The sequence below is a fragment of the Oncorhynchus mykiss genome, chromosome Y (assembly GCF_013265735.2).
Source record: "Oncorhynchus mykiss isolate Arlee chromosome Y, USDA_OmykA_1.1, whole genome shotgun sequence".
NCBI lineage: Eukaryota > Metazoa > Chordata > Actinopteri > Salmoniformes > Salmonidae > Oncorhynchus > Oncorhynchus mykiss.
In genome coordinates, this window is record NC_048593.1 from 7,198,284 (window position 1) to 7,223,612 (window position 25,329).

General features: G+C 42.3%; 1 protein-coding gene across 5 annotated transcripts in view; it reads left to right on the forward strand.

The window, feature by feature from the left end:
- LOC110509573 (FCH and mu domain containing endocytic adaptor 2) overlaps positions 1–25,329 on the forward strand; it is a 96,714-nt gene that overhangs the window by 6,644 nt on the left and 64,741 nt on the right. The window contains exons 1-6 of one of the 5 annotated variants that reach the window (XM_036968252.1): positions 17,081–17,373; positions 17,503–17,594; positions 22,491–22,565; positions 22,987–23,128; positions 24,382–24,534; positions 24,931–25,035. In XM_036968252.1, coding sequence (XP_036824147.1) covers positions 17,275–17,373; positions 17,503–17,594; positions 22,491–22,565; positions 22,987–23,128; positions 24,382–24,534; positions 24,931–25,035 — 666 coding nt within the window. In that variant the 5' untranslated portion in view covers positions 17,081–17,274. Of the gene's footprint in view, positions 1–17,080; positions 17,374–17,502; positions 17,595–22,490; positions 22,566–22,986; positions 23,129–24,381; positions 24,535–24,930; positions 25,036–25,329 lie in introns of those variants that run through there. The other 4 variants (XM_036968255.1, XM_036968254.1, XM_036968256.1 and 1 more) reach the window with 4 other exon arrangements.

Sequence of the window (25,329 nt, forward strand, 5' to 3'; positions counted from 1 at the left end):
AAATTGTTTGCATAGTCAACTTACACACAGCTCTGTGACACACACACACTTATCCCACCAGACATGCCCCCCTGTCTTTTCACAGTCCCCAAATCCAGAACAAATTCAAGAAAACGTACAGTACTATATAGAGCCTTTATTGCATGGAACTTCCTTCCATCTCATATTGCTCAAATGAACAGCAAACCTGGTTTCAAAAACAGATAAAGCAACACCTAGCGGCACAACGCCTCTCCCCTATTTGACCTAGATATTTTGTGTGTGCATTGATATGTAGGCTACGTGTACCTTTTTAAAACCATGTAGTTGTGTCCTTGAGCTGTTTTTGTTTTTTAATGATGTTCTGTATTATGTCATTCTGTATTATGTTTCATGTTTTGTGTTGGACCCCAGGAAGAGCAGCTGCTGCTTTTGCAACAGCGAATGGGGATCCTAATAAAATACAAAAGGTCATGACATTGAGGAGGAGGCCTTACAGATACTACCCATCTGTCCTAGCTTCATGCAGTCATAGCAAACCTCATGTGAGTTTACACTACAACCTTGTGTGTACTTACTTAACCATGAAACTCTCCGGTCCAGTGTGAGTCAGTGAGTTACTGTTGGTTTGACATGTTGTGACAGACCTGCGTGCTGCTGCTCTGCTCGCCTCTCGGGCGTTCTCTAGTCACATGATCCTCAGCGCCATCGGCAGGCAGACATTCTGATGATGTCATAAGGGCGTCTGGGTTTACACATGCATGTGTTGAGGAGAGCTCTCTTGCGCTCCCGAGGGCTCCCTCCCTGCCCCCCACCCATTTACAGAGGGGAAACCTTTTACAATATCTGTCTGGAGAGAAAGAGACTTGTTAAGCTGTCAAACATACTAAAAGCCTTCGTGAGTTTGTACAGACAAGGATGTTTTTTCATAGCTTTCACTTGGCCAGTGTGAGAGTGTCCACCTGGGTTATAAGTACCATTGGTCAACTAACTGCTCCAAAGCTTCTTCTGGCTTCGTCACTGAAGTTTCCACCACTGAAGAATCAAAGGATATGTGAACATTTGATCTGATGTTATTTGATCTAAATGTACACAAGTACAAAACAAAGTTCCTGGCCAAGCCTAGTGGGAGTGAAGAGAACCAGACATTGCACTTTTTGCCTCATTTATTTATACAGTGATGACCAATGATGATTTAGGGAGTAGCTTCAACCAAGTATTTTAGCTGTATTTGTTTGAATGGGCAAAATAAACCATGTTCTGTTTTTCCACATCTCACAAATCAAATCATGAAGTTTAGATGAGGATACATATTCTGGTCTGGTGGCTCTTTAGTCTGGTTGCTGTAACACACTTTTCTCTTCCAATCATTTTTTTTTTGTTGAGAATTACAGCAACCTTTTTTCGGTCCTGTGCTAGAGTTCTGATCTATGCACTGCAATTTTCTTTTTCCTTTGTTATGACTTGCTTAAATCCATGTTATTCGTCATTGTGTACATTTTGTGCTAGGCTCAAATGTGAAGATTGGTGCTAACGGGCTATTTCCCATAAAGATCTAGTTTAGCATAATTTGTTCTACCAAAAGCAAACGGAACACATGACACATTCTCTGTTTGAGGCCAGAAAGACAGATGGACCTGGGGCATTCCCATCCGTAATCGATATGCATCAATTTATTTGTAAAATATAGAGACCAGAATGGATCCGAGGACAACTAAACCTGTTCTCTCTCTCTATATATATATATATATATATATATATATATATATATATATATATATATATATATATATATATACACACACACACACACACACACACACACACACACACACACACACACACAGTGGGGCAAAAAAGTATTTAGTCAGCCACCAATTGTGCAAGTTCTCCCACTTAAAAAGATGAGAGGCCTGTAATTTTCATCATAGGTACACTTCAACTATGACAGACAAAATGAGAAAAAAAATCCAGAAAATGACATTGTAGGATTTTTAATTAATTTATTAGCAAATTATGGTGGAAAATAAGTATTTGGTCACCTACAAACAAGCAAGATTTCTGGCTCTCACAGACCTGTAATTTCTTCTTTAAGAGACTCTTCTGTCCTCCACTCGTTACCTTTATTAATGGCACCTGTTTGAACTTGTTATCAGTATAAAAGACACCTGTCCACAACCTCAAACAGTCACACTCCAAACTCCACTATGGCCAAGACCAAAGAGCTGTCAAAGGACACCAGAAACAAAATTGTAGACCTGCACCAGGCTGGGAAGACTGAATCTGCAATAGGTAAGCAGCTTGGTTTGAAGAAATCAACTGTGGGAGCAATTATTAGGAAATGGAAGACATACAAGACCACTGATAATCTCCATCGATCTGGGGCTCCACGCAAGATCTCACCCCGTGGGGTCAAAATGATCACAAGAACGGTGAGCAAAAATCCCAGAACCACACCTAGTGAATGACCTGCAGAGAGCTGGGACCAAAGTAACAAAGCCTACCATCAGTAACACACTACGCCGCCAGGGACTCAAATCCTGCAGTGCCAGACGTGTCCCCCTGCTTAAGCCAGTACATGTCCAGGCCCGTCTGAAGTTTGCTAGAGAGCATTTGGATTATCCAGAAGAAGATGGGGAGAATGTCATATGGTCAGATGAAACCAAAATATAACTTTTTGGTAAAAACTCAACTCGTCGTGTTTGGAGGACAAAGAATGCTGAGTTGCATCCAAAGAACACCATACCTACTGTGAAGCATGGGGGTGGAAACATCATGCTTTGGGGCTGTTTTTCTGCAAAGGGGCCAGGACGACTGATCCGTGTAAAGGAAAGAATGAATGGGGTCATGTATCGTGAGATTTTAAGTGAAAACCTCCTTCCATCAGCAAGGGCATTGAAAATTAAACGTGGCTGGGTCTTTCAGCATGACAATGATCCCAAACACACCGCCCGGGCAATGAAGGAGTGGCTTTGCAAGAAGCATTTCAAGGTCCTGGAGTGGCCTAGCCAGTCTCCAGATCTCAACCCCATAGAAAATCTTTGGAGGGAGTTGAAAGTCCGTGTTGCCCAGCAACAGCCCCAAAACATCACTGCTCTAGAGGAGATCTGCATGGAGGAATGGGCCAAAATACCAGCAACGGTGTGTGAAAACCTTACAGAAAATGTTTGACCTCTGTCATTGCCAACAAAGGGTATATAACAAAGTATTGAGAGAAACTTTTGTTGACCAAATACTTATTTTCCACCATAATTTGCAAATAAATTCATAAAAAATTCTACAATGTGATTTTCTGGATTTTTTTTCTTCTCATTTTGTCTGTCATAGTTGAAGTGTACCTATGATGAAAATTACAGGCCTCTCTCATCTTTTTAAGTGGGAGAACTTGCACAATTGGTGGCTGACTAAATATTTTTTTGCCCCACTGTATGTATGTATGTACAGTGCCTTGCGAAAGTATTCAGCCCCCTTGAACTTTGCGACCTTTTGCCACATTTCAGGTTTCAAACATAAAGATATGAAACTGTATTTTTTTGTGAAGAATCAACAACAAGTGGGACACAATCATGAAGTGGAACGACATTTATTGGATATTTCAAACTTTTTTAACAAATCAAAAACTGAAAAATTGGGCGTGCAAAATTATTCAGCCCCCTTAAGTTAATACTTTGTAGCGCCACCTTTTGCTGCGATTACAGCTGTAAGTCGCTTGGGGTATGTCTCTATCAGTTTTGCACATCGAGAGACTGACATTTTTTCCCATTCCTCCTTGCAAAACAGCTCGAGCTCAGTGAGGTTGGATGGAGAGCATATATACATATACATACATACATACACATGATCAGACCCCATCCGAGTGCGGGAAGCAGCAGAAAAGTCCATTTTTAAGCTACTTTATTAACCAGAGCTGATAAAGGCGAGAGAGAGGCGGCAGAGTGAGGTGATGCTCTAGCCGGTTCCGCTGTGTGTGTATAGGCTACCGAGTGACACAGCGAACCGGGAGGAGCGAGGGAGAGACAGGAGGGAGGGAGGGAGAGAGAGACGAGAGACAGCAATCAACCATGCCGACTCGCGCTATAGTAGGCTAATACCTGCCATAGCTAGGTTATTTATCATCCAATATGATTACGTAGTAGCTACATGTCTTGACTGTAATGAAACCCGGAGAAGCTAGTTAAGCTAGCTAGATAACTAGGCTAATTGAGACTGCATGCGCTTTCTCGTCCTACAGTTACAAACAACAACTCCATTCAGAATATACAGTAGCAGCCTACCTGTTGGATCTTGGTCATTGTAGCCTATCCTTTTAATTCCATCTTCCATTGATTTATCCCCTAACTTTTGCCCCAAACAGAGGCTCTATGACTGTAGCCTAATGCCGCTTTGATGACTTAGAATTGAACAACAACAAGCTACACGCGCCACTCATGAAAAGCAAAGAGCAGTAGCATAAATTATATAATTTCTCTCTCCATCTCTTCCCTCAACCCTGACCTCACACTGCAGTATTTGGATCTGTATGGGTCCTTCCGGACAAGTCAGTTAACTTTACACAGACCCTTGACAATCAGATCTGACCAGGACCCGTGACATTATTTAGAATTCTGGATCCGGGTATTCGGGTACGGGTGGATCTCTGAAGACCTCTACCACAGGCCAGCTCTTGTTAAAACTAATGCACGATTTGCTAAGTGACTGAAATGAGCACTAATTCATGATCATCAGAGTTGAGCTCTGTACTGTCTCTCCCTGCATAAGGCTCTGCAAAACCACACAATCGCCACGTCTGGTGTGCAAACACACACCAACACCTCTTCCTGGTCTATAATGCTAGGTAGAGAAATGGGAATACTGTAGAGTTAGTGTAGTTGGAGGTGGAACAGACATGTTCTAATGCTATCCATTGCATAAGCAGCAATTCAGCCATAACCAAATAACTTCCTCAGGATATGGAACGTTGTGAACTACATGTGGTTATATTGGCGCAGAATGGAGGCCTCCTATTGGCATAGAATGGAATACATATATTGGAAAGCCATGCACATTTCACACGACATAAAGCAGCATGGTGTTTGATTAGGATTATAACATCTGCCACATGTGGATATAGGATATTTGACATGTTTTGTGTCTTAATTTAATCTGCTGCTACTCTGTTTACCATATCCTGATGCCTAGTCACTATATCCTGATGCCTAGTCACCTTACCCCTATACTTTTGTACATGTAGCAAAGATACAGTTGAAGTCGGAAGCTTACATACACCTTAGCCAAATGCATGTAACTCAGTTTTTCACAATTCCTGACATTTAATCCTAATAAAATTCCCTATTTTAGGTCAGTTAGGATCACCGCTTTATTTTAAGAATGTGAAATGTCAGAATAATAGTTGAGTGATTTATTTCAGCTTTTATTTCTTTCATCACATTCCCAGTGGGTCAGAAGTTTACATACACTCAATTAATATTTGGTAGCATTGCCTTTAAATTGTTTAACTTGGGTAAAATGTTTCGGGTAGCCTTCCACAAGATCCCACAATAAGTTGGGTGAATTTTGGCCCATTCCTCTTGACAGAGCTGGCGTAACAGACAGGTTTGTAAGGCCTCCTTGCTAGCACATGTTTTTCAGTTCTGCCCACACATTTTCTATAGGATTGAGGTCAGATCTTCGTGATGGTCACTCCAATACCTTGACTGTGTTGTCCTTAAGCCATTTGCCACAACTTTGGAAGTAAGCTTGGGGTCATTGTCCATTTGGAAGACCCATTTGTGACCAAGCTTTAACTTCCTGACTGATGTCTCGAGATGTTGCTTCAATATATCCACATCATTTTCCTGCCTCATGATGCCATCAATTTTGTGAGAGCACCTTCTGCAGCAAAGCACCCCCACAACATGACGCTGCCACGCCTGTGCTTCACAGTTGGGATGGTGTTCTTCAGCTTGCAAGCATCCCCCATTTTCCTCCAAACATAACGATGGTCATTGTGACTAAACAGTTATATATTTTTTGCATCAAAGGACATTTCTCCAAAAAGTACCATCTTTGTCCCCATGTGCAGTTGGAAACCGTAGTCTGGCTTTTTTTATGCCAGTTTTGGAGCAGTGTTTTTTTTCCTTGCTGAGCGGCCTTTCAGGTTATGTGGAAAAAGATACTTTTGTACCTGTTTCCTCCAGCATTTCCACAAGGTCCTTTGCTGTTGTTTTGGGATTGATTTGCCCTTTTTGAACCAGGAGACAGAACGCGTCTCCTTCCTGAGAGGAATGACGGCTGCATGGTCCCATGGTGTTTGTACTTGCGTACTATTGTTTGTACAGATGAACGTGGTACCTTCAGGCATTTGGAAATTGCTCCCAAAGATGAACTTGACTTGTGGAGGTCTACAACTTTATTTGAGGTCTTGGCTGATTTTCGATTGATGTCAAGCAAAGAGGAACTGATTTTGAAGGTAGGCCTTGAAATACATCCACAGGTACACCTCCAATTGACTCAAATGATGTCAATTAGCCTATCAGAAGCTTCTAAAGCCATGACATACTTTTCTGGAATTTTCCACGCTGTTTAAAGGCGCAGTCAACTTAGTGTATGTAAACTTCTGACACACTGGAATTGTGATACAGTGAATTATAAGTCCTAACCGACTTGCCAAAACTATAGTTTGTTAACAAGAAATTTGTGGAGTGGTTGAAAAACAAGTTTTAATGACTCCAACCAAAGTGTATGTAAACTTCTGACTGTGGACACCCCTTCAAATGAATGGTTTTGGCTATTTCAGCAACACCCGCTGCTGACAGGTGTATAAGATTGAGCACACAGCCATGCAATCTCCATAGACAAACAATGGCAGTAGAATGGCCTTACTGAAGAGCTCATCAGACAGTTTGTCAAATGTCTGTCCTGCTAGAGCTTCCCATTCAACTGTAAGTGCTGTTATTATGAAGTGGAAATGTCTAGGAACAACAACGGCTCAGCCACGAAGCTCACAGAACGGGACCGCAGAGTGCTGAAGCTCGTAGCGTGTAAAAAACGTTTGTCCTCAGTTGCAACACTCACTACCGAGTTCCATACTCCCTCTGGAAGCAACGTCAGCACAATAACTGTTCATCTGGAGCTTCATAAAATGGGTTTCTTTGGCCAAGCAGCCGCACACAAGCCTAAGATCACCAATCGCAAAGTGTTGGCTGGAGTGGTGCAAAGCTCGCCGCCATTGGACTCTGGAGCAGTGGAAACACATTCTCTGGGGTGATGAATCACTCTTCGCCATCTGGCAGTCCGACAGACAAATCTGGTTTTGTCGAATGCCAGGAGAATGCTACCTGTCCCAAATGCATAGTGCCAACTGTAAAGTTTGTTGGAGGAGGAATCATTTTCTGGGGCTGTTTTTCATGGTTCTGGCTAGGCCCCTTAGTTCCAATGAAGTGAAATCTTAACGCTACAGTGTACAATGACATTCTAGACCATTCTGTGCTTCCAACTTTGTGTTGGGGAAGGCCCTTTCCTGTTTCAGCCTGACAATGCCCCTGTGCACAAAGCAAGGATAATACAGAAATGGTTTGTTGGAAGAACTTGACTGACCTGTACAGAGCCCTGACCTCAACTCCATCAAACACTTTTGGGATGAATTGGAACCCCGACTGCTAGCCAGGCCTAAATCACCCAACATCACTAATGCTCTTGTGGCTGAAGCATATCCCCACAGCAATGTTCCAACATCTAGTGGAAAGCCTTCCCAGAAAGGTGGAGGCTGTTATAGCAGCAAAGGGGTGGACTAACTCCATATTAATGCCCATGATTATAGAATTAGATGTTTGACGAGCAAATGTCCACATACTTTTGGTCATGTAATGTACCTCTGTCACTCCAATATCACTGCACATTGTAAATATATTACATATATTTATTGGAATATTGGAACGGACAAAATGCTTTTCACTGTACTTGTGTACGTGACATTAAAACTTAACTTAAACTATGTTTTGCTGGCAACCGTTGCACATGTCATGAGATTAGAAGCATTGAGTGAGTTGTTGACATTTGAGGTGTTGCTACATTTGGCTGATCTCTCTCAGTGATCCGTGCATTGATGGCAGGGGCGCAACTTCCACTGCATTTTTGTCCCCCCACAGTTTTATCATTGGAATGTGATGCAAAATGAGGGAACGGTGCACTTTAGGACCATGTGGAGGCCTCTGCGTAGTCGGGTATGAAGTCCCCACCCACTTCTAAAGCCAAAGTTGTGTCCCCTGAATTGATAGTGCGGCACTATAGGCTAACTGATGGAAATGTCAATTGCATAATGTGTGTGCTACTTTTTCCACTCGGGCCTATTGACTACTGTATGTGTAAAGTACAGTACATGTTGTATTTTGTTTGTTAGCAAAAATGTCCCAATGAATTTCCACTCATTAGAGAATATAGGCTAGTTAGTTGTAAACTAACGCGAGATGTACAGAGGTAGTTTGAGTGAAGCTCTAAGTGAGACTGAGTATGAGAGACCGAGAGCCATTACAGTTTAGCTTGAGTTCACTACCTCCCCACCTGGCTAGCTGTCTGTGTGAGTGAAACCAGTGTTCCCAGTAGAAATACACACGTTTACACGTACGGCAAAACAATATTCTACTGCATTTGGCAAAACATTACAGAATCCATTCTTTAAGCGGGGTAAAAGTAGCATGTTGTACTGTTGCTAATCATCGGCACAACTTGAATAGGTCTATTGATTCTATTTGGGTAAATGGGTACATTTATTAAAGTGATCTCTCTCTCTTTCAGCTTTCTCAGCCTCTCTCTTTCCCAGTTCTTGGGAAGCTTTGAGCCCTTTCAATTGGACATTGTGGCCATCTCTAGTCTCGCTCCACAGAGGCATCGATTGATATGCACGTGCCAACCCCTCCACAGGTTATCTTTCACTGGGGTGGAGGGCAGTCTTTACAGGCCACTTACTGCCAGGCCAAGAGTAATGACTGGCCTTGAATTTCACAATGTGTGGTTAGAATTTGAATCACTCTACACCAGAGCCTTGGTCAATACGTCTCCAAATCTGGCATTTAAAGTCGAGAGCCATGTGGCACTCCTGTCTCCTAGTATCACTGAGTAAGTAGTGTTACAAAATAGCACGGTTGTTTTCAGACTCATAACCGTGACAGCTTTCCCTTGTATAGAATGTGTGTGACTGTTCCTTGCGAGTCACTATGGGGCATTGTACTGGTGGGGTGGAAAAAGCAAGAACGCCCAGACCTGTTTCCTGTGATTGTTTTTGTATTCATTTTTTTTCTTCTATACTGCTGCATTCCAGTAGCACATAATATTAGCCCTTCCTGTTGCTGTAAAAAAAATAGTTTGGAGTTTTATTTTGTCTCAGACTCCTCTCTCTACAATCTTAATTTCTCTCTTTTTCCTGCCTCTGTCTCTCACTCTCTGTAGCTCTCTTGGTTATCTAGTCATTGCGGTGACTAAGGTCTGGGACAGCCACGGTCTTTACAGTAGGTGGCAGACAGTGGACACAGTTTGCAGCTGTTAGCCTAGGGTATGTAAAGCATGGTGTGTGAGTCATGTGCTAAAGTCATACTATTGATTATAGCCACAGAGCTGAGGCCTGTGCTGAGTCCAAAATAGCACCCTGTTCCCTATATAGTGTACTACATTTGACTAGACCCCTGTGCAGTGACACTTCAGACAACAGACTGGACTGGTTTAAATAACACTATAACAAGAAGTCCATTTCAGACCAATGCTGTTCTGTCTGCAGGAAACTACAGGGCACTGCAGAGATGTCAGAGATGTCTTTTTCTCTCTTGTTTTTGTTCGCGTTGCAAATATCTATCCTCGTATGCACTAGGCTGCAGGTTCGCTTGGAATGAGCCTTGCATGACCCTTGACCTCTCGGAGGGGATAGGTAGGAGGGAGCACACAATATGGTGGAATTAAATGAATCCATGTGTTAAATGAGCACAGCGGGGTGTGATGATGATGTATGACACCGATACAAAGCGCTGACTGTTCAGGACGCAACCAGGAAGTGGCTGTGTGGCAGTCAAGGGTTATTTCAGTTGATGAGGTAAATCACAGCTGGTGCACAGATGGACGAATGAGGGTATTTCATATCTATGCTGTGCCAGGGTTGATGGTTTAACCAATGAATTGGTTTCTGTCATACATTCTCTATAAACTGCTTACAGGGTAAGGAAACCAATATGTAATATTTTGTCATTTGGGTTTACTTTCCCTTCAACATTGGGTGTCCTTAAAAAATATATATGTATTATCACCTAATGCAGGTCAACCTGGTAATATCAGAATGTAGGATACAGTTCCGTCAGATTATATTCACACCCCTTGACTTTTTGCACATTTTGTTGTATTATAGCCTGAATTTAAAATAGATTAAAATTAGTTTTGTTTGTCACTGGCCTAAACACAATACACAGAGTTCACAACCTGCTACACTTGTTTATTTCATACCATAATTTACGAGATTTGTACTTTTTTTTTCTCCATGTCTTTTGTTTGGAGTGCTCCATGTGAGCAATGAGCGTGTGTCTGGTTTATCTGTCCTGGTAATGATGAGGGAGTACGCGTACCTGAGCATTTATAGAAGTACCTGGCCTGCTACGTGAAAATGTAGAAAAGTGTTGTTTTTTTATACATATATTCCGAATTATATATTAAAACTATAGCTCCACGCAGTAAGCTATTTGAAAAATCTTTACAGCAGTCTCCCCCTCGATAATCACCATTCCTTGGTGTGAAAGAGCAATAGAAGTTATTGGCCTAGTGCTGCATAGGCTATGAGTTCCAGCCCTAATTTCTTTAGCCGTTAATGGATCAATGTGTCCTTATGGCAGGCTGGTGATCTCGCATTGGTTGACTTTATTATTATTATTTTAGATGTTTATGATTAAACACGTGACATTGATTTTGAGAAACAAAAAGTTATTTAAAATGAAACTGTTCCACGAATATGCACATATGAAAATTGGAACTGTCACGCAGAACGGATGGAAATTGTAGAATAAATTGTAAGCTCCCGGGGCGGCAGGTAGCCTAGTGGTTCGAGTGTTGTACTAGTAACCGGAAGGTTGCAAGATCGAGTCCCCGAGCTGACAAGGTAAAAATCTGTCGTTCTGTCCCTGAACAAGGTAGTTAACCTACTGTTCCTAGGCCGTCATTGAAAATAAGAATTTGTTCTTCACTGACCTTAATAAAATAAAATAAAAATATATAAATAGCTCAACTCACGAGCCGCCTATGAAGTCGTCATAAAATAATCGCCTCCACGTTTCCACGGTTGGATTTTGCCTATAGGCTACTTTTAAGCAAGGTAAGACATGCCTCATAATATGAAATAAAACTTTTTATGTTTTCAAAATGCATGCTGCCTCCAGCTCACATTGTAAGGTGGTGGATGACATGCTGATAGCCTGTTGCCTGCACCTCAATGGTGAATGGGAGGTGTGCTTCAATTACAAGTTTAAAAAAAAAAATAATAATAATTAATCGTGCAGCAAAAACCTTTTTTAACACGTGATTGCATTTAGAATTGTTGCACAATAAATGGGTTTATAAAAGCACATGTTTAATCCAGCAGCAACCAGTTGAGAAAAAACAATAGGCTCTGTCTGTGTGATAGTTGTGAACAAAATTATGCAAATTCACCTATAGACCAATAAGCATGACGGTCAAATGTATTTCCATCGACTGGTATTTCCATTTAATGACTAAAAAGCATTATTTCGCAATGGGATTATTTGAACGTCAAAAGTTGTATTTATCGTCCAAAAGCCTGAAATTGACAGCTAACCGAAAACCTGCCCGAGACGCAGCTCCATACTACTTGTCAGACATAAAGAACTGATACTATACAGTGCCTTCCGAAAGTACTCCTAGCCCTTGATTTATTCCACATTTTGTTGTGTTACAGCCTGAATTCAGAATGGATTAAATTTTTTTTCCCCACAATACCCCATGATGACAAAGTAAAAACATGTTTTTCGAAATGTTTGCACTTTTTCTTAAATTGAAATATCAAATTTACAAGTATTCACACTCCCGAGTCAATACATGTTGGAATCACCTTTGGCAGTGATTATAGCTGTAGGTCTTTCTAGGTAAGTCTTTTAAGAGCTTTGCACAGCTGGATTGGACAATATTTGCACTTGAATGTTAAATTCTTGAAGAAGCACTGTCAAGTTGGTTGTTGATCATTGCTAGATAGCCATTTTCAAGTCTTGCCATATATTTTGAAGTTAAAACTGTAACTAGGCCACTCAGGAACATTCACTGAACTCTTGGTCAGCAACTCCAGTGTATATTTGGCCTTGTGTTTTAGGTCATTGTCCTGCTGAAAGGTGAATTAGTCTCCCAGTGTCTGTTGGAAAGTAGTCTGAACCAGGTTCTCCTCTAGGATTTTGCCTGTGCTTAGCTCTATTCTATTTCTGTTTTATCCTGAAACAATCCCCATTCCTTAACGATTACATGCATACCAAGTGGTGTAAAAAGTACCCAATTGCCATACTTATATACTTATATGAAATGAAAGTCACCCAGTAAAATACTACTTGAGTAAAAGTCTAAAAGGATTTGGTTTGAAATATACTTAAGTATCGAAAGTAAAAGTATACATCATTTAAACATTTTTATATTAAGAAAACCAGATGGCACACTTGTTTGTGTTTTTTATTTATTTAAGGATAGCCAGGGGTACACTCCATAACTCGGACATCATTCAGAAACAAAGCATCTGTGTTTAGTGAGTCTGCCAGATCAGAGGCAGTAGAGATGACAAGTGGTGTTCTCTTGATAAGTGTGTGAATTTCAGGGAAAATGTATGGAGTAAAAGGTACATAATTTAGTGAAGTAAAGGTTGTCAAAAATATGAATAGTAAAGTACAGATACCTCAAACTACTTAAGTAGTACTTTAAAGTATTTTTTACTTAAGTACTTTACACCACTGTGCATACCTAAAAGATGATGCAGCTACCACCATGCTTGAAAATATGAACAGTGGTACTCAGTGATATTTTGGGTTGGATTTGCCCCAAACATAACTCTTTGTATTCAGGATCTGAAGTTAATTTCTTTGCCATATTATTTGCAGTTTTACTTTAGTGTCTTATTGCAAATGTTTTGTCATATTTTTCTATTCTCTAAATACTTCCTTCTTTTGACTCGATTATTTCGGTTTTTATTGTGGCATTACTACAATGTTGTTGATCCATCTTCAGTTTTCTCCTATCACAACCATTACACTCTGTAACTGTCACAATTGGCTATTGTGAAATCCCTGAGCAGTTTCCTTCCTCTCCAGCAACTGAATTGGGAAGGACACCTGTATCTTTGTAGTGACTGGGTGTTGATACACCATCCAAATTGTAAACCATGACTTCACCATGCTCAAAGGGATTTTCAATGTCTGCTTTTTTTTATACCCCATCTACCAATAGGTTCTTTGAGAGACATTCTAAAATCTCCCTGGTCTTTGTGGTTGAATCTGTATTTTAAATGCACTGCTCGACTGCGGGACCTTACAGATTGTTGGATGTGTAGGGTACAGAGATTAGGTAGTCATTCAAACATCATGTTAAACACTTATTGAGTCCATGCAACTTATTATGTGACTTGTTAAGCACGTTTTTACTCCTGAACTTATTTAGGCTGACCGTAACAAAGGGGTTGAATACTTATTGACTCGATATTTCATTTTTTCCCATTTGTTTAATTAATTTGTACAAATTGTCTTATTTAAGATTCTCTTTGAAGAGGTAAGGTTTCAGCTGTTTTCAGAAGATGGGCTGAGACTGCTGTCCTAGCATCAGGGGGAAGCGGGTTGTTCTAAGTTCACAACAATGCTTAAACCACATCAGAAGACCACTTTTGAGGTCTGGGAGAAATATAATGCATTTTAATTTTAGCTTGTAGTTACCCTTTAATGCAAGTGTGCACCAGCCGGAGACTGTTGTTTGGTTAGCAATGTTTCTGTAGCGCTCATGTGATTTGCAGAGTTTGCAAAACAAATGGCCATTGGATAGATGCAAATAATCATGATGTCATTTTGTCATAAGCTACTTTGTAGTCAACATGGACCTCAAATCTTGAGTGGATAAGTGACAGTGACCGCATGGAATTCAAATTGACAGGTGAGAGAAGGGGACAAAATAGAAAATCTCAGTTTAGGAGAAATTAGTAGCCCTGTGCCATCGCCGCGATGACCAGATGCTCTCGGACTATGAGAAAACACATAAATGATGAGAGATCAGCTGGAGTAGCATTGTTCTCATGGGGTAATCCATGTCTCCATCAGAAAGTCTAGGGACTTTAAGGTGACAAAGGCTGCAGGAGACTAGGAAGTCCACATGCGTTGTGTGCGCTGGGATGAGTTTGCTAATTTCTGCCCTCTGCTGGACAGACCTAGGCTCTGCAACAGGATAGCCCTTTGCTGCAGGAGGATGTTGCCTCTAAGACCTGATCTTAGGCCAGTTTTGTGTTTGACCTCCATAATTTGTAGGGGTAAAATTATGGCACTGTAAGGTATTCCTCGAACGACCATTGAACTTCACTAAACCATAGCCAACTATTCAGAGGAAAGCATGAGGTTTGGAAATCATTGTTTATACTTTTGGCACAGTGAATTTTGTTGTTTATTTCAGCTCAGTGAAGTTTGCACATATAGCCTATTTTGGAAATATGCTAAACAAAAATAAACAATTTCAACGATTTTACGGAGTTACAGCTCATATAAGGAAATCAGTCAATTGAAATAAATTCAATAGGCCATAAACTATGGATTTCACATGACTGGGCATGGGATGCAGCCATGGGTGGGCCTTGGAGGCCATAGGCCCACCCACTTGGCAACCAGGCCCACCCACTGGGGAGCCAGGCCCAGCCAATCAGAATTAATTTTTTCTTCACACAAAAGGGCTTTTTTTTTACACTCCTCAGCATCAGCACAACCATCCCCCACACCCCACCCCCAGATGATCCCGCAGGTGAAGAAGCCAGATGTGGAGGTCCTGGGCTGGCGTAGTTACACGTGTCTGCGATTGTGAGGCCGGTAGGACGTACTGCCAAATTCTCTAAAGTGACGATGGAGGCAGCTTATGGTAGAGAAATGAACATTAAATTATCTGGCAACAGTACTGGTGGACATTGCTGTGGCATTGTGTGACAAAACTGCACATTTTTAAAGTGACCTTTTATTGTCCCCAGCACAAGGTGTTTTTTTGTGTGTGTGGTTTTTTTGTGTGCATTTTTTCTCCCCAATTTCGTGATATCCAATTACGATCATGTCTCATCGCTGCAACTCCCCAACAGGCTCGGGAGAGGCAAAGGTCGAGTCATGCGGCCCCAGAAACATGACCCGCCAAACCATGCTCTTTAACATCCGCCCGTTTAACCCGGAAGCCAGCTGCACCAATTTTTCGGAGGCGAAGTCAGCCTGAAGGCACCCGACGCAGCACAAGGAGTTGCTAGAGCGCATTGAGCCAAGTAAAGCCCCACCTCCCCAGTCAAACCCTCCCCTATCCCGGACGACGCTGGGCCAATTGTGCGCCGCCCTATGGGGCTCCCGGGTCATGGCCAGTTGTGACACAGCCTCGGATCGAGCCGAGGTCTGTAATGACGCCTCATGCACTGCGATGCAGTGCCTTAGACCATTACAGCGCCACTTGGGAGGACCCCGTGATCATGCTGTTTAATCAGCTTCTTGATATGCAACACCTGTCAGGTAGATGGATTATCTTGGAAAAGGAGAAATGCTCATTTAACAGGGATGTAAACAAATTTGTGCAAAACATTTGGGAGAAATATGCTTTTAATGTGTATGAAACATTTCTGGGATTTTAAAAAATTGTCAGTTCATGAAACATGGGACCAACACTTTACATGTAGCCTTAATATTTTTGTTCAGTGTATTTATAATGCTGACCTACCCAGTGCTCTTTCTCCCTGTCGGTTTGGTATTTGAGGTACATTAGCAGTGTTACTGTGTCAGCCCTATTGTCTCCTCTGCTGTGAATAGAGTTAATGATTCAGCTGTATTGTGAAAGAGCCGGCCTTATTCAACTACTTAATGCTTAAAACAAAGGCCGAGATAAAAACAGTTCAAAAGTAGTGTTTCTTTTAAAACTGCATTTCCAGAGCAAGTTAACCATGAATAATACATTGGCACCTTTTAAAACTGTGGCTCACCTAGCTTATAGGGGACACCTAAATAGGGGACACCTATTTGAAATGGCAGGCGGTTAAAATCAGCTGTGTCAATTAGCCACATCCCTTAGAGCTCAGCCAATTGAAATAAAGAAATGATTAAACATAAAAACACTTTGCTGTCGAGGTTTGAGATGGTGGATAAGTTATCTTAGAACTGTTGAATGAATAAATAGGCTGCGTAGACAAAACACAACTTGCTCTTCAATAAATAATGGGAAGAAATACCTTCAGTGTGTATGATCAAACCAGAATGTCTTTAGGTGAGGAGCCGCTTCCCCACGTGTATGAAATGCAATATCTAGGAAAGGACCTCTGCATCACCTGTGCTCTGAATGTGTTGTAAAAAAAACTAAATGTCTCACAAGCTTATTTCAACTGTCTATGAGAAGTCTGTCCATAGTAAAGTGCTGCTCTGCCTTTTTAACGACAGGCTCTAGTTTTGTCGCTTTCTTATTGTTTGAACTACAGATCGACATTTTTAAACTAGCCAAACAGACAGTTTTACACATGTCCACGGCATAATAATTATTGAGTGGTGGTGTATAGGGCTGGCACAATTACTGTGTAACCGACGGTTACAGATGAAGGCCGTCATGAAAATTAAAATAATAATATATATTATTTTTTAACTAACAGTTGACTGAAGATGGATGTTTCTGCGGTACATGGACTCTTAACGTGATGAGACTTTGTTGCTCCTTGCTGAAACACAGAAAGGTGCAAGCAAGGTGCAGTTATTACAAAAACCGTGGCCATTTGCCTGGCCAGTTACCAGCATCCAAAAGTCCATGACCGTCACAGCCCTAGTGATGCATTTTTAATGCATTTTTAAATCCCCGTGGTACAACCCTTCTCCAGAGTAGTGATGGTTACTGACACACAAACAAACACTGTCGTCCACTGTCACAGGGCCACTATCGACACAGTCTGACTGTTGAGGACCTGCTCCATCAACGTTATTCAGAACATGCTTCATGTATGGGGATTGTAGAAGTGTTTTAGGCAGCATAGAATCGTACAGGGACCGTTAGAAGTATTCTAGGGACCATAGAACTGTATAGGGAGCATAGTAGAACCTGAACACTATGGCCAGGATGACTATGGTGGACCAGTCAAGGCTGCTAAGGATGCAGCTGACAGCCATGCAGACCATGAGAACGCTGATAGTGGAGAATGCCAGCGCGGTAAAGCATGGAGGAAACGCTTAAGTCAAGGGAACACTATAGAGTGTTTGACGTTCTCAGTGGATTTAGGCTTACTGCCTACTGGTAGTTCAGTTTACTAACCATCTGTTTGTTGTTTTTTTACCCCAGGGTGAAAAAAACAATGGATTTGATGTTCTCTACCACAACATGAAGCATGGCCAAATCTCCTCCAAGGAACTTACTGATTTCATCAGAGAAAGGTACGTTGTTGGTTAGCCTGGTTCCACATCTGTTTTATGCTATGTCATGTGCTAACGATGGTTGTAACCAGGCTATGGGGTTTTCTTAGTTAAACTTCCACTCACTCTCATTTTGAGCCTTTTAACCCAATGTTGTTCTTCTCATCACAGAGGTGAATTTGAATTTCGAGGCTTACTTTCAAAGTTACTCAGCCCTCTTTTTCTAGTTTACCTTTGAGTTGACCATCTGTTTAAACATTTCATGTTCAGTCTGGCTTTCTCTCAGTGCAGGTGTTGTTTTCAGTCTTTCAGTTCAATGGTTATGCAAATTAAATGTTGGGGATTTTCTGTTTGACTTGTTATTTGGCATTCGTTCATAGCCTAACCCTAACTTGAGATTCACACGCATCTCAAGATTTGCACCCATTTGCCCTTGACGTCGATAGATGATTTATAGACACAGAAGTTTCTCAAGACTTTATGGAACCTATTTTCCATTTTCTTTTTCCCAAACATGCTCACTTTTTCATTAGTAACCAAATTATATTCTCAAGTCAATCAATCACTTAAAGTAGGTTAAAATAATTGTGAGACTAGGGCTAGAGAACCTATTTGCTGTACAGGGAACCAGTGTTGTAGTTAATCAATCACTTGACTTATACACTGAGTGGGAAAAACATTAAGAACACCTGCTCTTTCCATGACATAGATTGGCCAGGTGAAAGATATGATCCCTTATTGATGTCACTTGTTAAATCCACTGCAATCAGGGTAGATGAAGGGAAGGAGACCGGTTAAATAATGATTTTTAGGACTTGAGACATGGATTGTGTATGTGTGCCATTCAGAGGGTAAACAAGACAAAATATAAAGTGCCTTTGAACGGGGTATGGTAGTAGGTGCCAGGCGCACCGGTTAGTGTCAAGAACTGCAACTCTTCTGGTTTAGTTCTTCACGCTAAACTGTTTCCTGTGTGTATCAATAATGATCCATAGATTAGGTCCTAATGAATTTATTTCAATTGACTGATTTCCTCATGAACTGTAACAGTAAAATTGTTGTGTGTTATATTTTTGTTCAGTATATTTATAACTTATAACCATGCATTTAGCAGCACCACATTTCCCCCTAAGCCTGTCACCGCTGCTGAAAAACATCCTAGGGGAAGCACTGGTTCCCTAATGATGAAAGGGTGGCATGAGTGAAAAAGTGATGATCACATTTCTGTGTGGGCCAGCCTGGCCTGAAGGTAAGCATTCGGAATTCCTGTAGAATTTGATGGTGGAATTCCTGTAGAATTTGATGGTGGAATTCCTGTAGAATTTGATGGTGGAATTCCTGTAGAATTTGATGGAATTCCACCATCAAACATTTTAGAAGATGAGGTTATAAATATAGAGCTCAGACACAATGCAAGACATCTCAAGGTGTGAGAGGAATTGGCAAGGAAGGTAGGATTAAGGTCTTGTTATGGTTTAGACACTACAGTTATGCAGTCCACTAGGCCAGTGTTTTACACTGTATGGTGTGGCCTACATAGGCCTAAGCCTGTGTGAATGGGCTACACCGCAGACACCTTCCACAGCAAATTCTCTGTGTTGAGTAGAGCTAAAGGGGACTTTCTCTACTTTCTCCACAGATGTTTGTACTCACCAAAATTCATTGAGTATACCAAACATTAGGAAATACCAAATTCTCTAAAATTACGTTGGAGGCGGCTTGTGGTAACAATCATTCTCTGCCAACAGCTCTGGTGAACATTCCTGCAGTCAGCATGCCGGTTGCACGCTCCCTCAAAACTTGAGACATCTGACAAAACTGCACATTTTAGTGGCCTTTTATTGCCCCCCGGCACAAGGTGCACCTGTGTAATGATCATGCTGTTTAATCAGCTTCTTGATATGCCACACCTGTCAGGGATGTAAACAAATTTGTGCACAAAATTTGAGCGAAATACGCTTTTTGTGCATTATGGAACATTTTGGGGATCTTTTATTTCAGCTCATGAAACATGGGACAAACACTTTACATGTTGCATTTATCTTTTTGTTCAGTGTAGCTCTCTAAGGTCTGCAGTGAGTGACATGGCGAGGAAAACTGCTGATGCACTACCCAATTTTGAAATTGCACCTTGTGCATTCCATCTATAATACTTTCAAGAGTAAGTTGAAAGCATGACCTGAGCTCCTTAACAAACAAAAAAATATATATGTATTTGTTTGCGTTGTTCATGTCCCTCTAACTCTCCACACCCCAAACTGGTTAGCATAGCTCTAGTCCAACAAAAAAGAATTGTTCTAAATATTAGCTAGCTGGCTAGAATTTACAAGACCAGCAAACATGTTCCTCATACGCTAGGAACACATTTCCTCCAACACTATGATGAAAAGGCGCCTCGCTCCAAAAACACGTTTTCTGGAGGCGTGTGGTCCGAGTGCTGATGACGTCGCCCAATTTATGCACTTTCGGAAGCCTGATTGCGTCCAGACTGAGGAGAAATCCACACACAATGCATCCCTGACCACCTCCTGAGGTGCTCAGCCGGACCTGAACACAATCAGACCGCAATGCGACTTTTGTGCGTCTTGACCCGTCTTTTCAATACAATATTCATATTCTGATAGCAGAAGTCACATGCAAGTGTCAAGTGTAGACACGGCCTGTGGTGTAGACGGGTAGCTTACTAGCCTACATCTGAGGATTAAGCCTATGCTATATCTTTACTCCTCTGTGAAACTGAAACTCATCTTGCACACTTACCTACCCATCAGAATCATTCTTCTCATGTGACTGGATCTGGGTTTTCTGAGACCGTTCCCTTGTGGAAGTCTCTCATATCTCAGAAACACTGCACCGTGACTCCCTCTGGTGGCCAGAAACAGACATGCACCTACAGTACTGTATTGTGTAAAGTGATCGCCTGCTGTCATGACTGTGGCCTGTTTCCCAGGCCTCTCAAACACACAACCAATATTCGTTCTGCAGGGAGTTGTTAACTTGTATCTGTCGAAAAACTGAGTATACAAACATTAAGGACGACTTCCTAATATTGAGTTGCACCCACCCCATTTTGCCATCAGAACAGCCTTAGTTCTGCTGGCCTATGTTGACTCCAAAGCTTCATACAGTTGTCATGTTGGCTGGATATCCTTTGGGTGGTGGACCATTCTTGATACACACGGGAAACTGTTGAGTGTGAAAAACCCAGTAGCGTTGCAGTTCTTGACACAAACCGATGAGCCTGGTACCTACTACCATTCCCCGTTCAAAGGCACTTAAATATTTTGTCTTGCCCATACAACATTTGAATGGCACACATGCACAATCCATGTCTCAAGGCTTAAAAATCCTTCTTTAACCTGTCTCCTCCTTCATCTATGATCCCTTATTGATGTCTCCAAGTGACATCAATAAGGGATCATAGGATTCACCTGGATAGTCTATGTCAATGAAAGAGCAGGTGTCTTTAATGTTTTGTACAATCAATGTTTAAGTCAAAGATAAATAGATTTCAGTGAGGTTTGGTCAGTAACTTTGAGTGTGAGTGTTTTAGTTTGGAGTGGAGGGGTGCAGGCAGGTCTGTGTGAGTCAAAGGCGCTGCACGGTCAATCCGACGTCTGCATTGGCCGTGCAAGAATTTATGGCGATGTGGCCTCTGCAGAAGACCGGTCATTCCTACGTCTTGCACTTTGCGGAGCAGTGCAGAGCTGTTGTGAAGGAAGTTGTCAAGGAAGTGAGTTTGTGTTTATACAGGACCTCCCGCCCTCCACCTACCATCAACCAATCATGTCAATGCAGAGTTATACGGAGCCCTCCGCATTGTTACAAAATTTGAGAGGATCATGGCGATGCGGTACAGAGCTCAATTTGGCCGCTACGTGCCTCCGGTGGCTCCATCACACCATCCATACGGAGCCTCCGACCACATTTTTGGATCAAGCATAAATGAGCTTTTAGGAGGGGAGAATTGTCTTGGCCCAGAGAGTATTTACACACCTGGAGTGTGTTTGTTCTCTGTGGAGTCATGTCTTTTTCTGTGTGTCTTTGTGAGAGCCTTGAGTTATGGATTTGGGAACTGGGGCTATTTTATTATTGACCAACCATGGTAACCTGTCAAGAATAAATTCTATAAACCTTCGTTTGGTTGCGTTCCCATGCATCTAGGCTAAGTTACACTAATATCTGTTAGTGAAGGTAGGTTCTGTCTTTGTGCCTGCCTGAGTACGTGCGTGCCGTGCGAATGCGTGCTTGCTCCCGCTCCCCCTGCCTGACCCTCTTCTCCTCCCGTGCTGACGTGACTGCAGTGGGAGGCTTAGTAAATGACACATGCATAATTCAGGCCTCCACTAAACCAACGTTTTAAGTTTTTACTTCTGTCACTTCCATGCAGGAGAAATGGGGGATGATGAGGGAGGAATGAAGGGGAGGGATGGGCAATTCTTTCCTTTCTGTGCTTCGATATGACACTAGATGGGAGACTGTGACGAGCAGCTCTCGCTACTAGATGAGCCACACTTAGTCAAAGCAAAGCCCAAGCAACACTCAACTTTGTGCCTGCAGTCAAACATATATGTTACGTGTGTGTGTGTGTGTGTGTGTGTGTTTTGTGGGAGTGGAGTTGTCTTATGCTTTGACTTACATGTACAGTACTTGTAATCACTCAATTAAAACTCATTTCAACTGGTAGAGGTTTTGAGGGCTTTTAATACCGTGTTGTTGGATTTATATTGATGTTGAGGATGAATCCCAAATAGCAGCCTGTTTCCTATGCAGTGGACTGCTTTTGACTAGGGGCCCATAGGGTCAAAAGTAGTGCACTATATAGGGAATCCATTTGGAACGCATACTGAGTGATGTTTACTGATTCAGTAGGTAAAAATGACGAAGGTAATGACGTGATGTGTTTTGTCCCTCTAGGGCTACCATAGAAGAGGTCTATGCCAGGTCAATGACCAAACTTGCCAAGTCAGCTGGCAACTTCTCTCAGCTTGGGTAAGACAAACACACACACACACACACACACACACACACACACACACACACACACACACACACACACATTTTGTTCTTCTATCCTCGTGAGGACCTAAAATAGATTTCCATTCAAAATCCTATTTTCCCGAACCTGTAACCCAAGCCCTAAACCTAACTCTTACACCTTACCTTAATTCTAACCCTAACCCCAAAGCTTGAAATAGTCTTTATCCTCACGGGGACGTGTGACATGTCCTCGCAAGGGACAATTTTCCTTGTTTTTACTAACCTGGTGGGGACTTTGGGGAAGAGCGATGAGTTTGTGTTCCCTATCAACCCTCCCTATTTAAAGATAAGACAAAGTCTTCCCTGAATGCGCCACTGAACACACTCCAGTTAATAAAGTGTGTGTGCCTGCGTGCCCATGTGTGTCCTGCAGGACATTTGCCCCGGTGTGGGATGTGTTTAAGACGTCCACAGAGAAGCTGGCCAGCTGCCACCTGGAGCTAGTGAGGAAGCTACAGGAGCTTATCAAAGATGTGCAGAAGTATGTGGACGACCAGGCCAAGGTCCACAAAAAGGTATGGCATGGAGAACTGCACACAACAACACACTAATAATATGCCATTGATCAAATGCTTTTATCCAAAGCAACTTAGTCGTACGTGTATACATTTTGAATGTATGGTTGGCTCCGGGAATCGAACCCACTATCAAACGCCAAAGCAAACGCCAAAGCCATGCTCTACCAACTGAGCTACAGAGCACCACTGCTTTGTACCTTTAGGCATCAGCTAGTCTGTCCTTTTGTATGTCTGTGTGTTTGTACTGTTTGTCCACGTAGGCTGCTGCTGGGGACAAACCTATGTTCACCCTCAAGATCAATAAAGTTGATTCCTTTCAGTCACCACTATGGGGAAGAGTTTTAGTAGAGTGATTCTACAGATTCTGGAGAGAATGCGTGTGTTCTGTCTGGGATTCACTGTCCTGCCTGCAGTAGCCACACTGTGTAGCTGTTGAGCTTGATCAGTCTTCCCTCCCTGCTTGTGGATCTGACCCATCTTCCAGTTAACGTGTAATGTGTTTACCCGTTCTGAGTTCTATTGGCTTTATTGATTCTGTTATGATCAGCTTGCAGACATTATGTCACTACTCTAGAGGAGCCTCCTAAAGTAACCATGAGGTTCTGCTTGTGATTAATCATTTAATTTCTCTAGAGAGTAACAAAGCAGGGGCTCTGTTTGATCAGCCTTTTAGCCTGCCAAAGTCTGCTGATCAGTAGTAGCTAGGCTAGTTGTTGCTGTCGTGCCAGGGCTGTGCTTTGAAGCCTGCATTTTAGACGCCTCTCTCTCTCTCCCTGCTCGATTTAGACTCGGAGCGCACAGGAGGTTGGTAGCACCTTAATTGGGGAGGACGGGCTCGTGGTAATGGCTGGAGCGGACTAGGTGGAATGGTATCAAAGGCATCAAACGCATGGTTCGATGACATTCCATTCGCTCCGTTCCAGACATTATGATGAGCCGTCCTTCCCTCGGCAGCCTCCAATGTCGGAGCGTCGTCTCATGCATGAGTCAGGAGGTCCCAGTCGAAACGAACGAAAACAGGGACTGTGAATTAGCGGCGGAGATGTGTTTTGTGCTTTCAGCATGACAAAAATGTTGTCACACACACAGCGCCTATCTCTCTCCCTCTCTTCATGCGAATGTGGTTTTAACCAATCTCTTCTATTTTAATTAACTTTGTTGCCGTTAAGGCGGTTTAAACAAATGGTATTTTCAAACTATACTAACGTGATTGTTTTAATGGTTGTTGTCTCCCCCCCTGCCTTGTTCAGACGAAGGAGGAGGTGGCATCCACTAATGGGGCAGTACAGACCATCCAGACAACCGGGGTGGCCTTACAGAAGTCCAAGGAGAACTACAACGCCAAAACTGTGGATCAGGAGAGACTCCGCAAGGAGGGAGCCACACAGAGAGAAGTGGACAAGGTACACTAGACTTAAGTACACTAGACCAAACTACTATAAGAGAGAGCAATGTGGACAAGGTGGGAATGTGGGAAATCACAGGTAGACAACCGAAGACAATAAGTGTGCAGCTGTAGATTCCCAATACCTCCGATCACTAGCCCATTCTCTGTCTCCATTTCCATACCCAAGTCTGTCATTATCTACATACGTAATAGTAAAGCCAGAAGAACTGTTTACTGCCACAATCTGTTTCTGAATCACATACTGTGGTTGGTTGTTGTGAGTAGTAGTTTGGTGTCTCTGGTCTGGCGAGATCTGTTGCTCCATAGAGCACTGTGCGACTCTAATGCTGATGGTGACACATGAGAACAGATGGCCATTTTCCTCTTGTCTGTCTCTCTCTGTTCTCTGCAGGCGGGAGTGAAGGCCAAGAAAGCCACAGAAGCCTACAAGGGCCTTGTGGAGAAATACGCCACAGCCAAGTCCGAGTTTGAACAGAAGATGGCTGAAACTGCGCAGGTGTGGGTTTGTGTGATTTGGTTATTCTGTGCACTTTCTAGTACCACAGTAGAATGTGGTTGTGTGTTTTTGTGTGTGGTGTACTGTACTCGTGTGTGTGTGTGTGTGTGTGTGTGTGTGTGTGTGTGTGTGTGTGTGTGTGTGTGTGTGTGTGTGCGTGCGTGTCCACCACTCAGTATTCCGTGCTGTGTGTGTTCTGCGTTCCATGCCTTTATCATCTCCAGCTTGTTTTTTCCTCCCTAACGGAATCATTGTGGAAAACTCTGATTGGAACCATCTGAACGGCTGATTAGA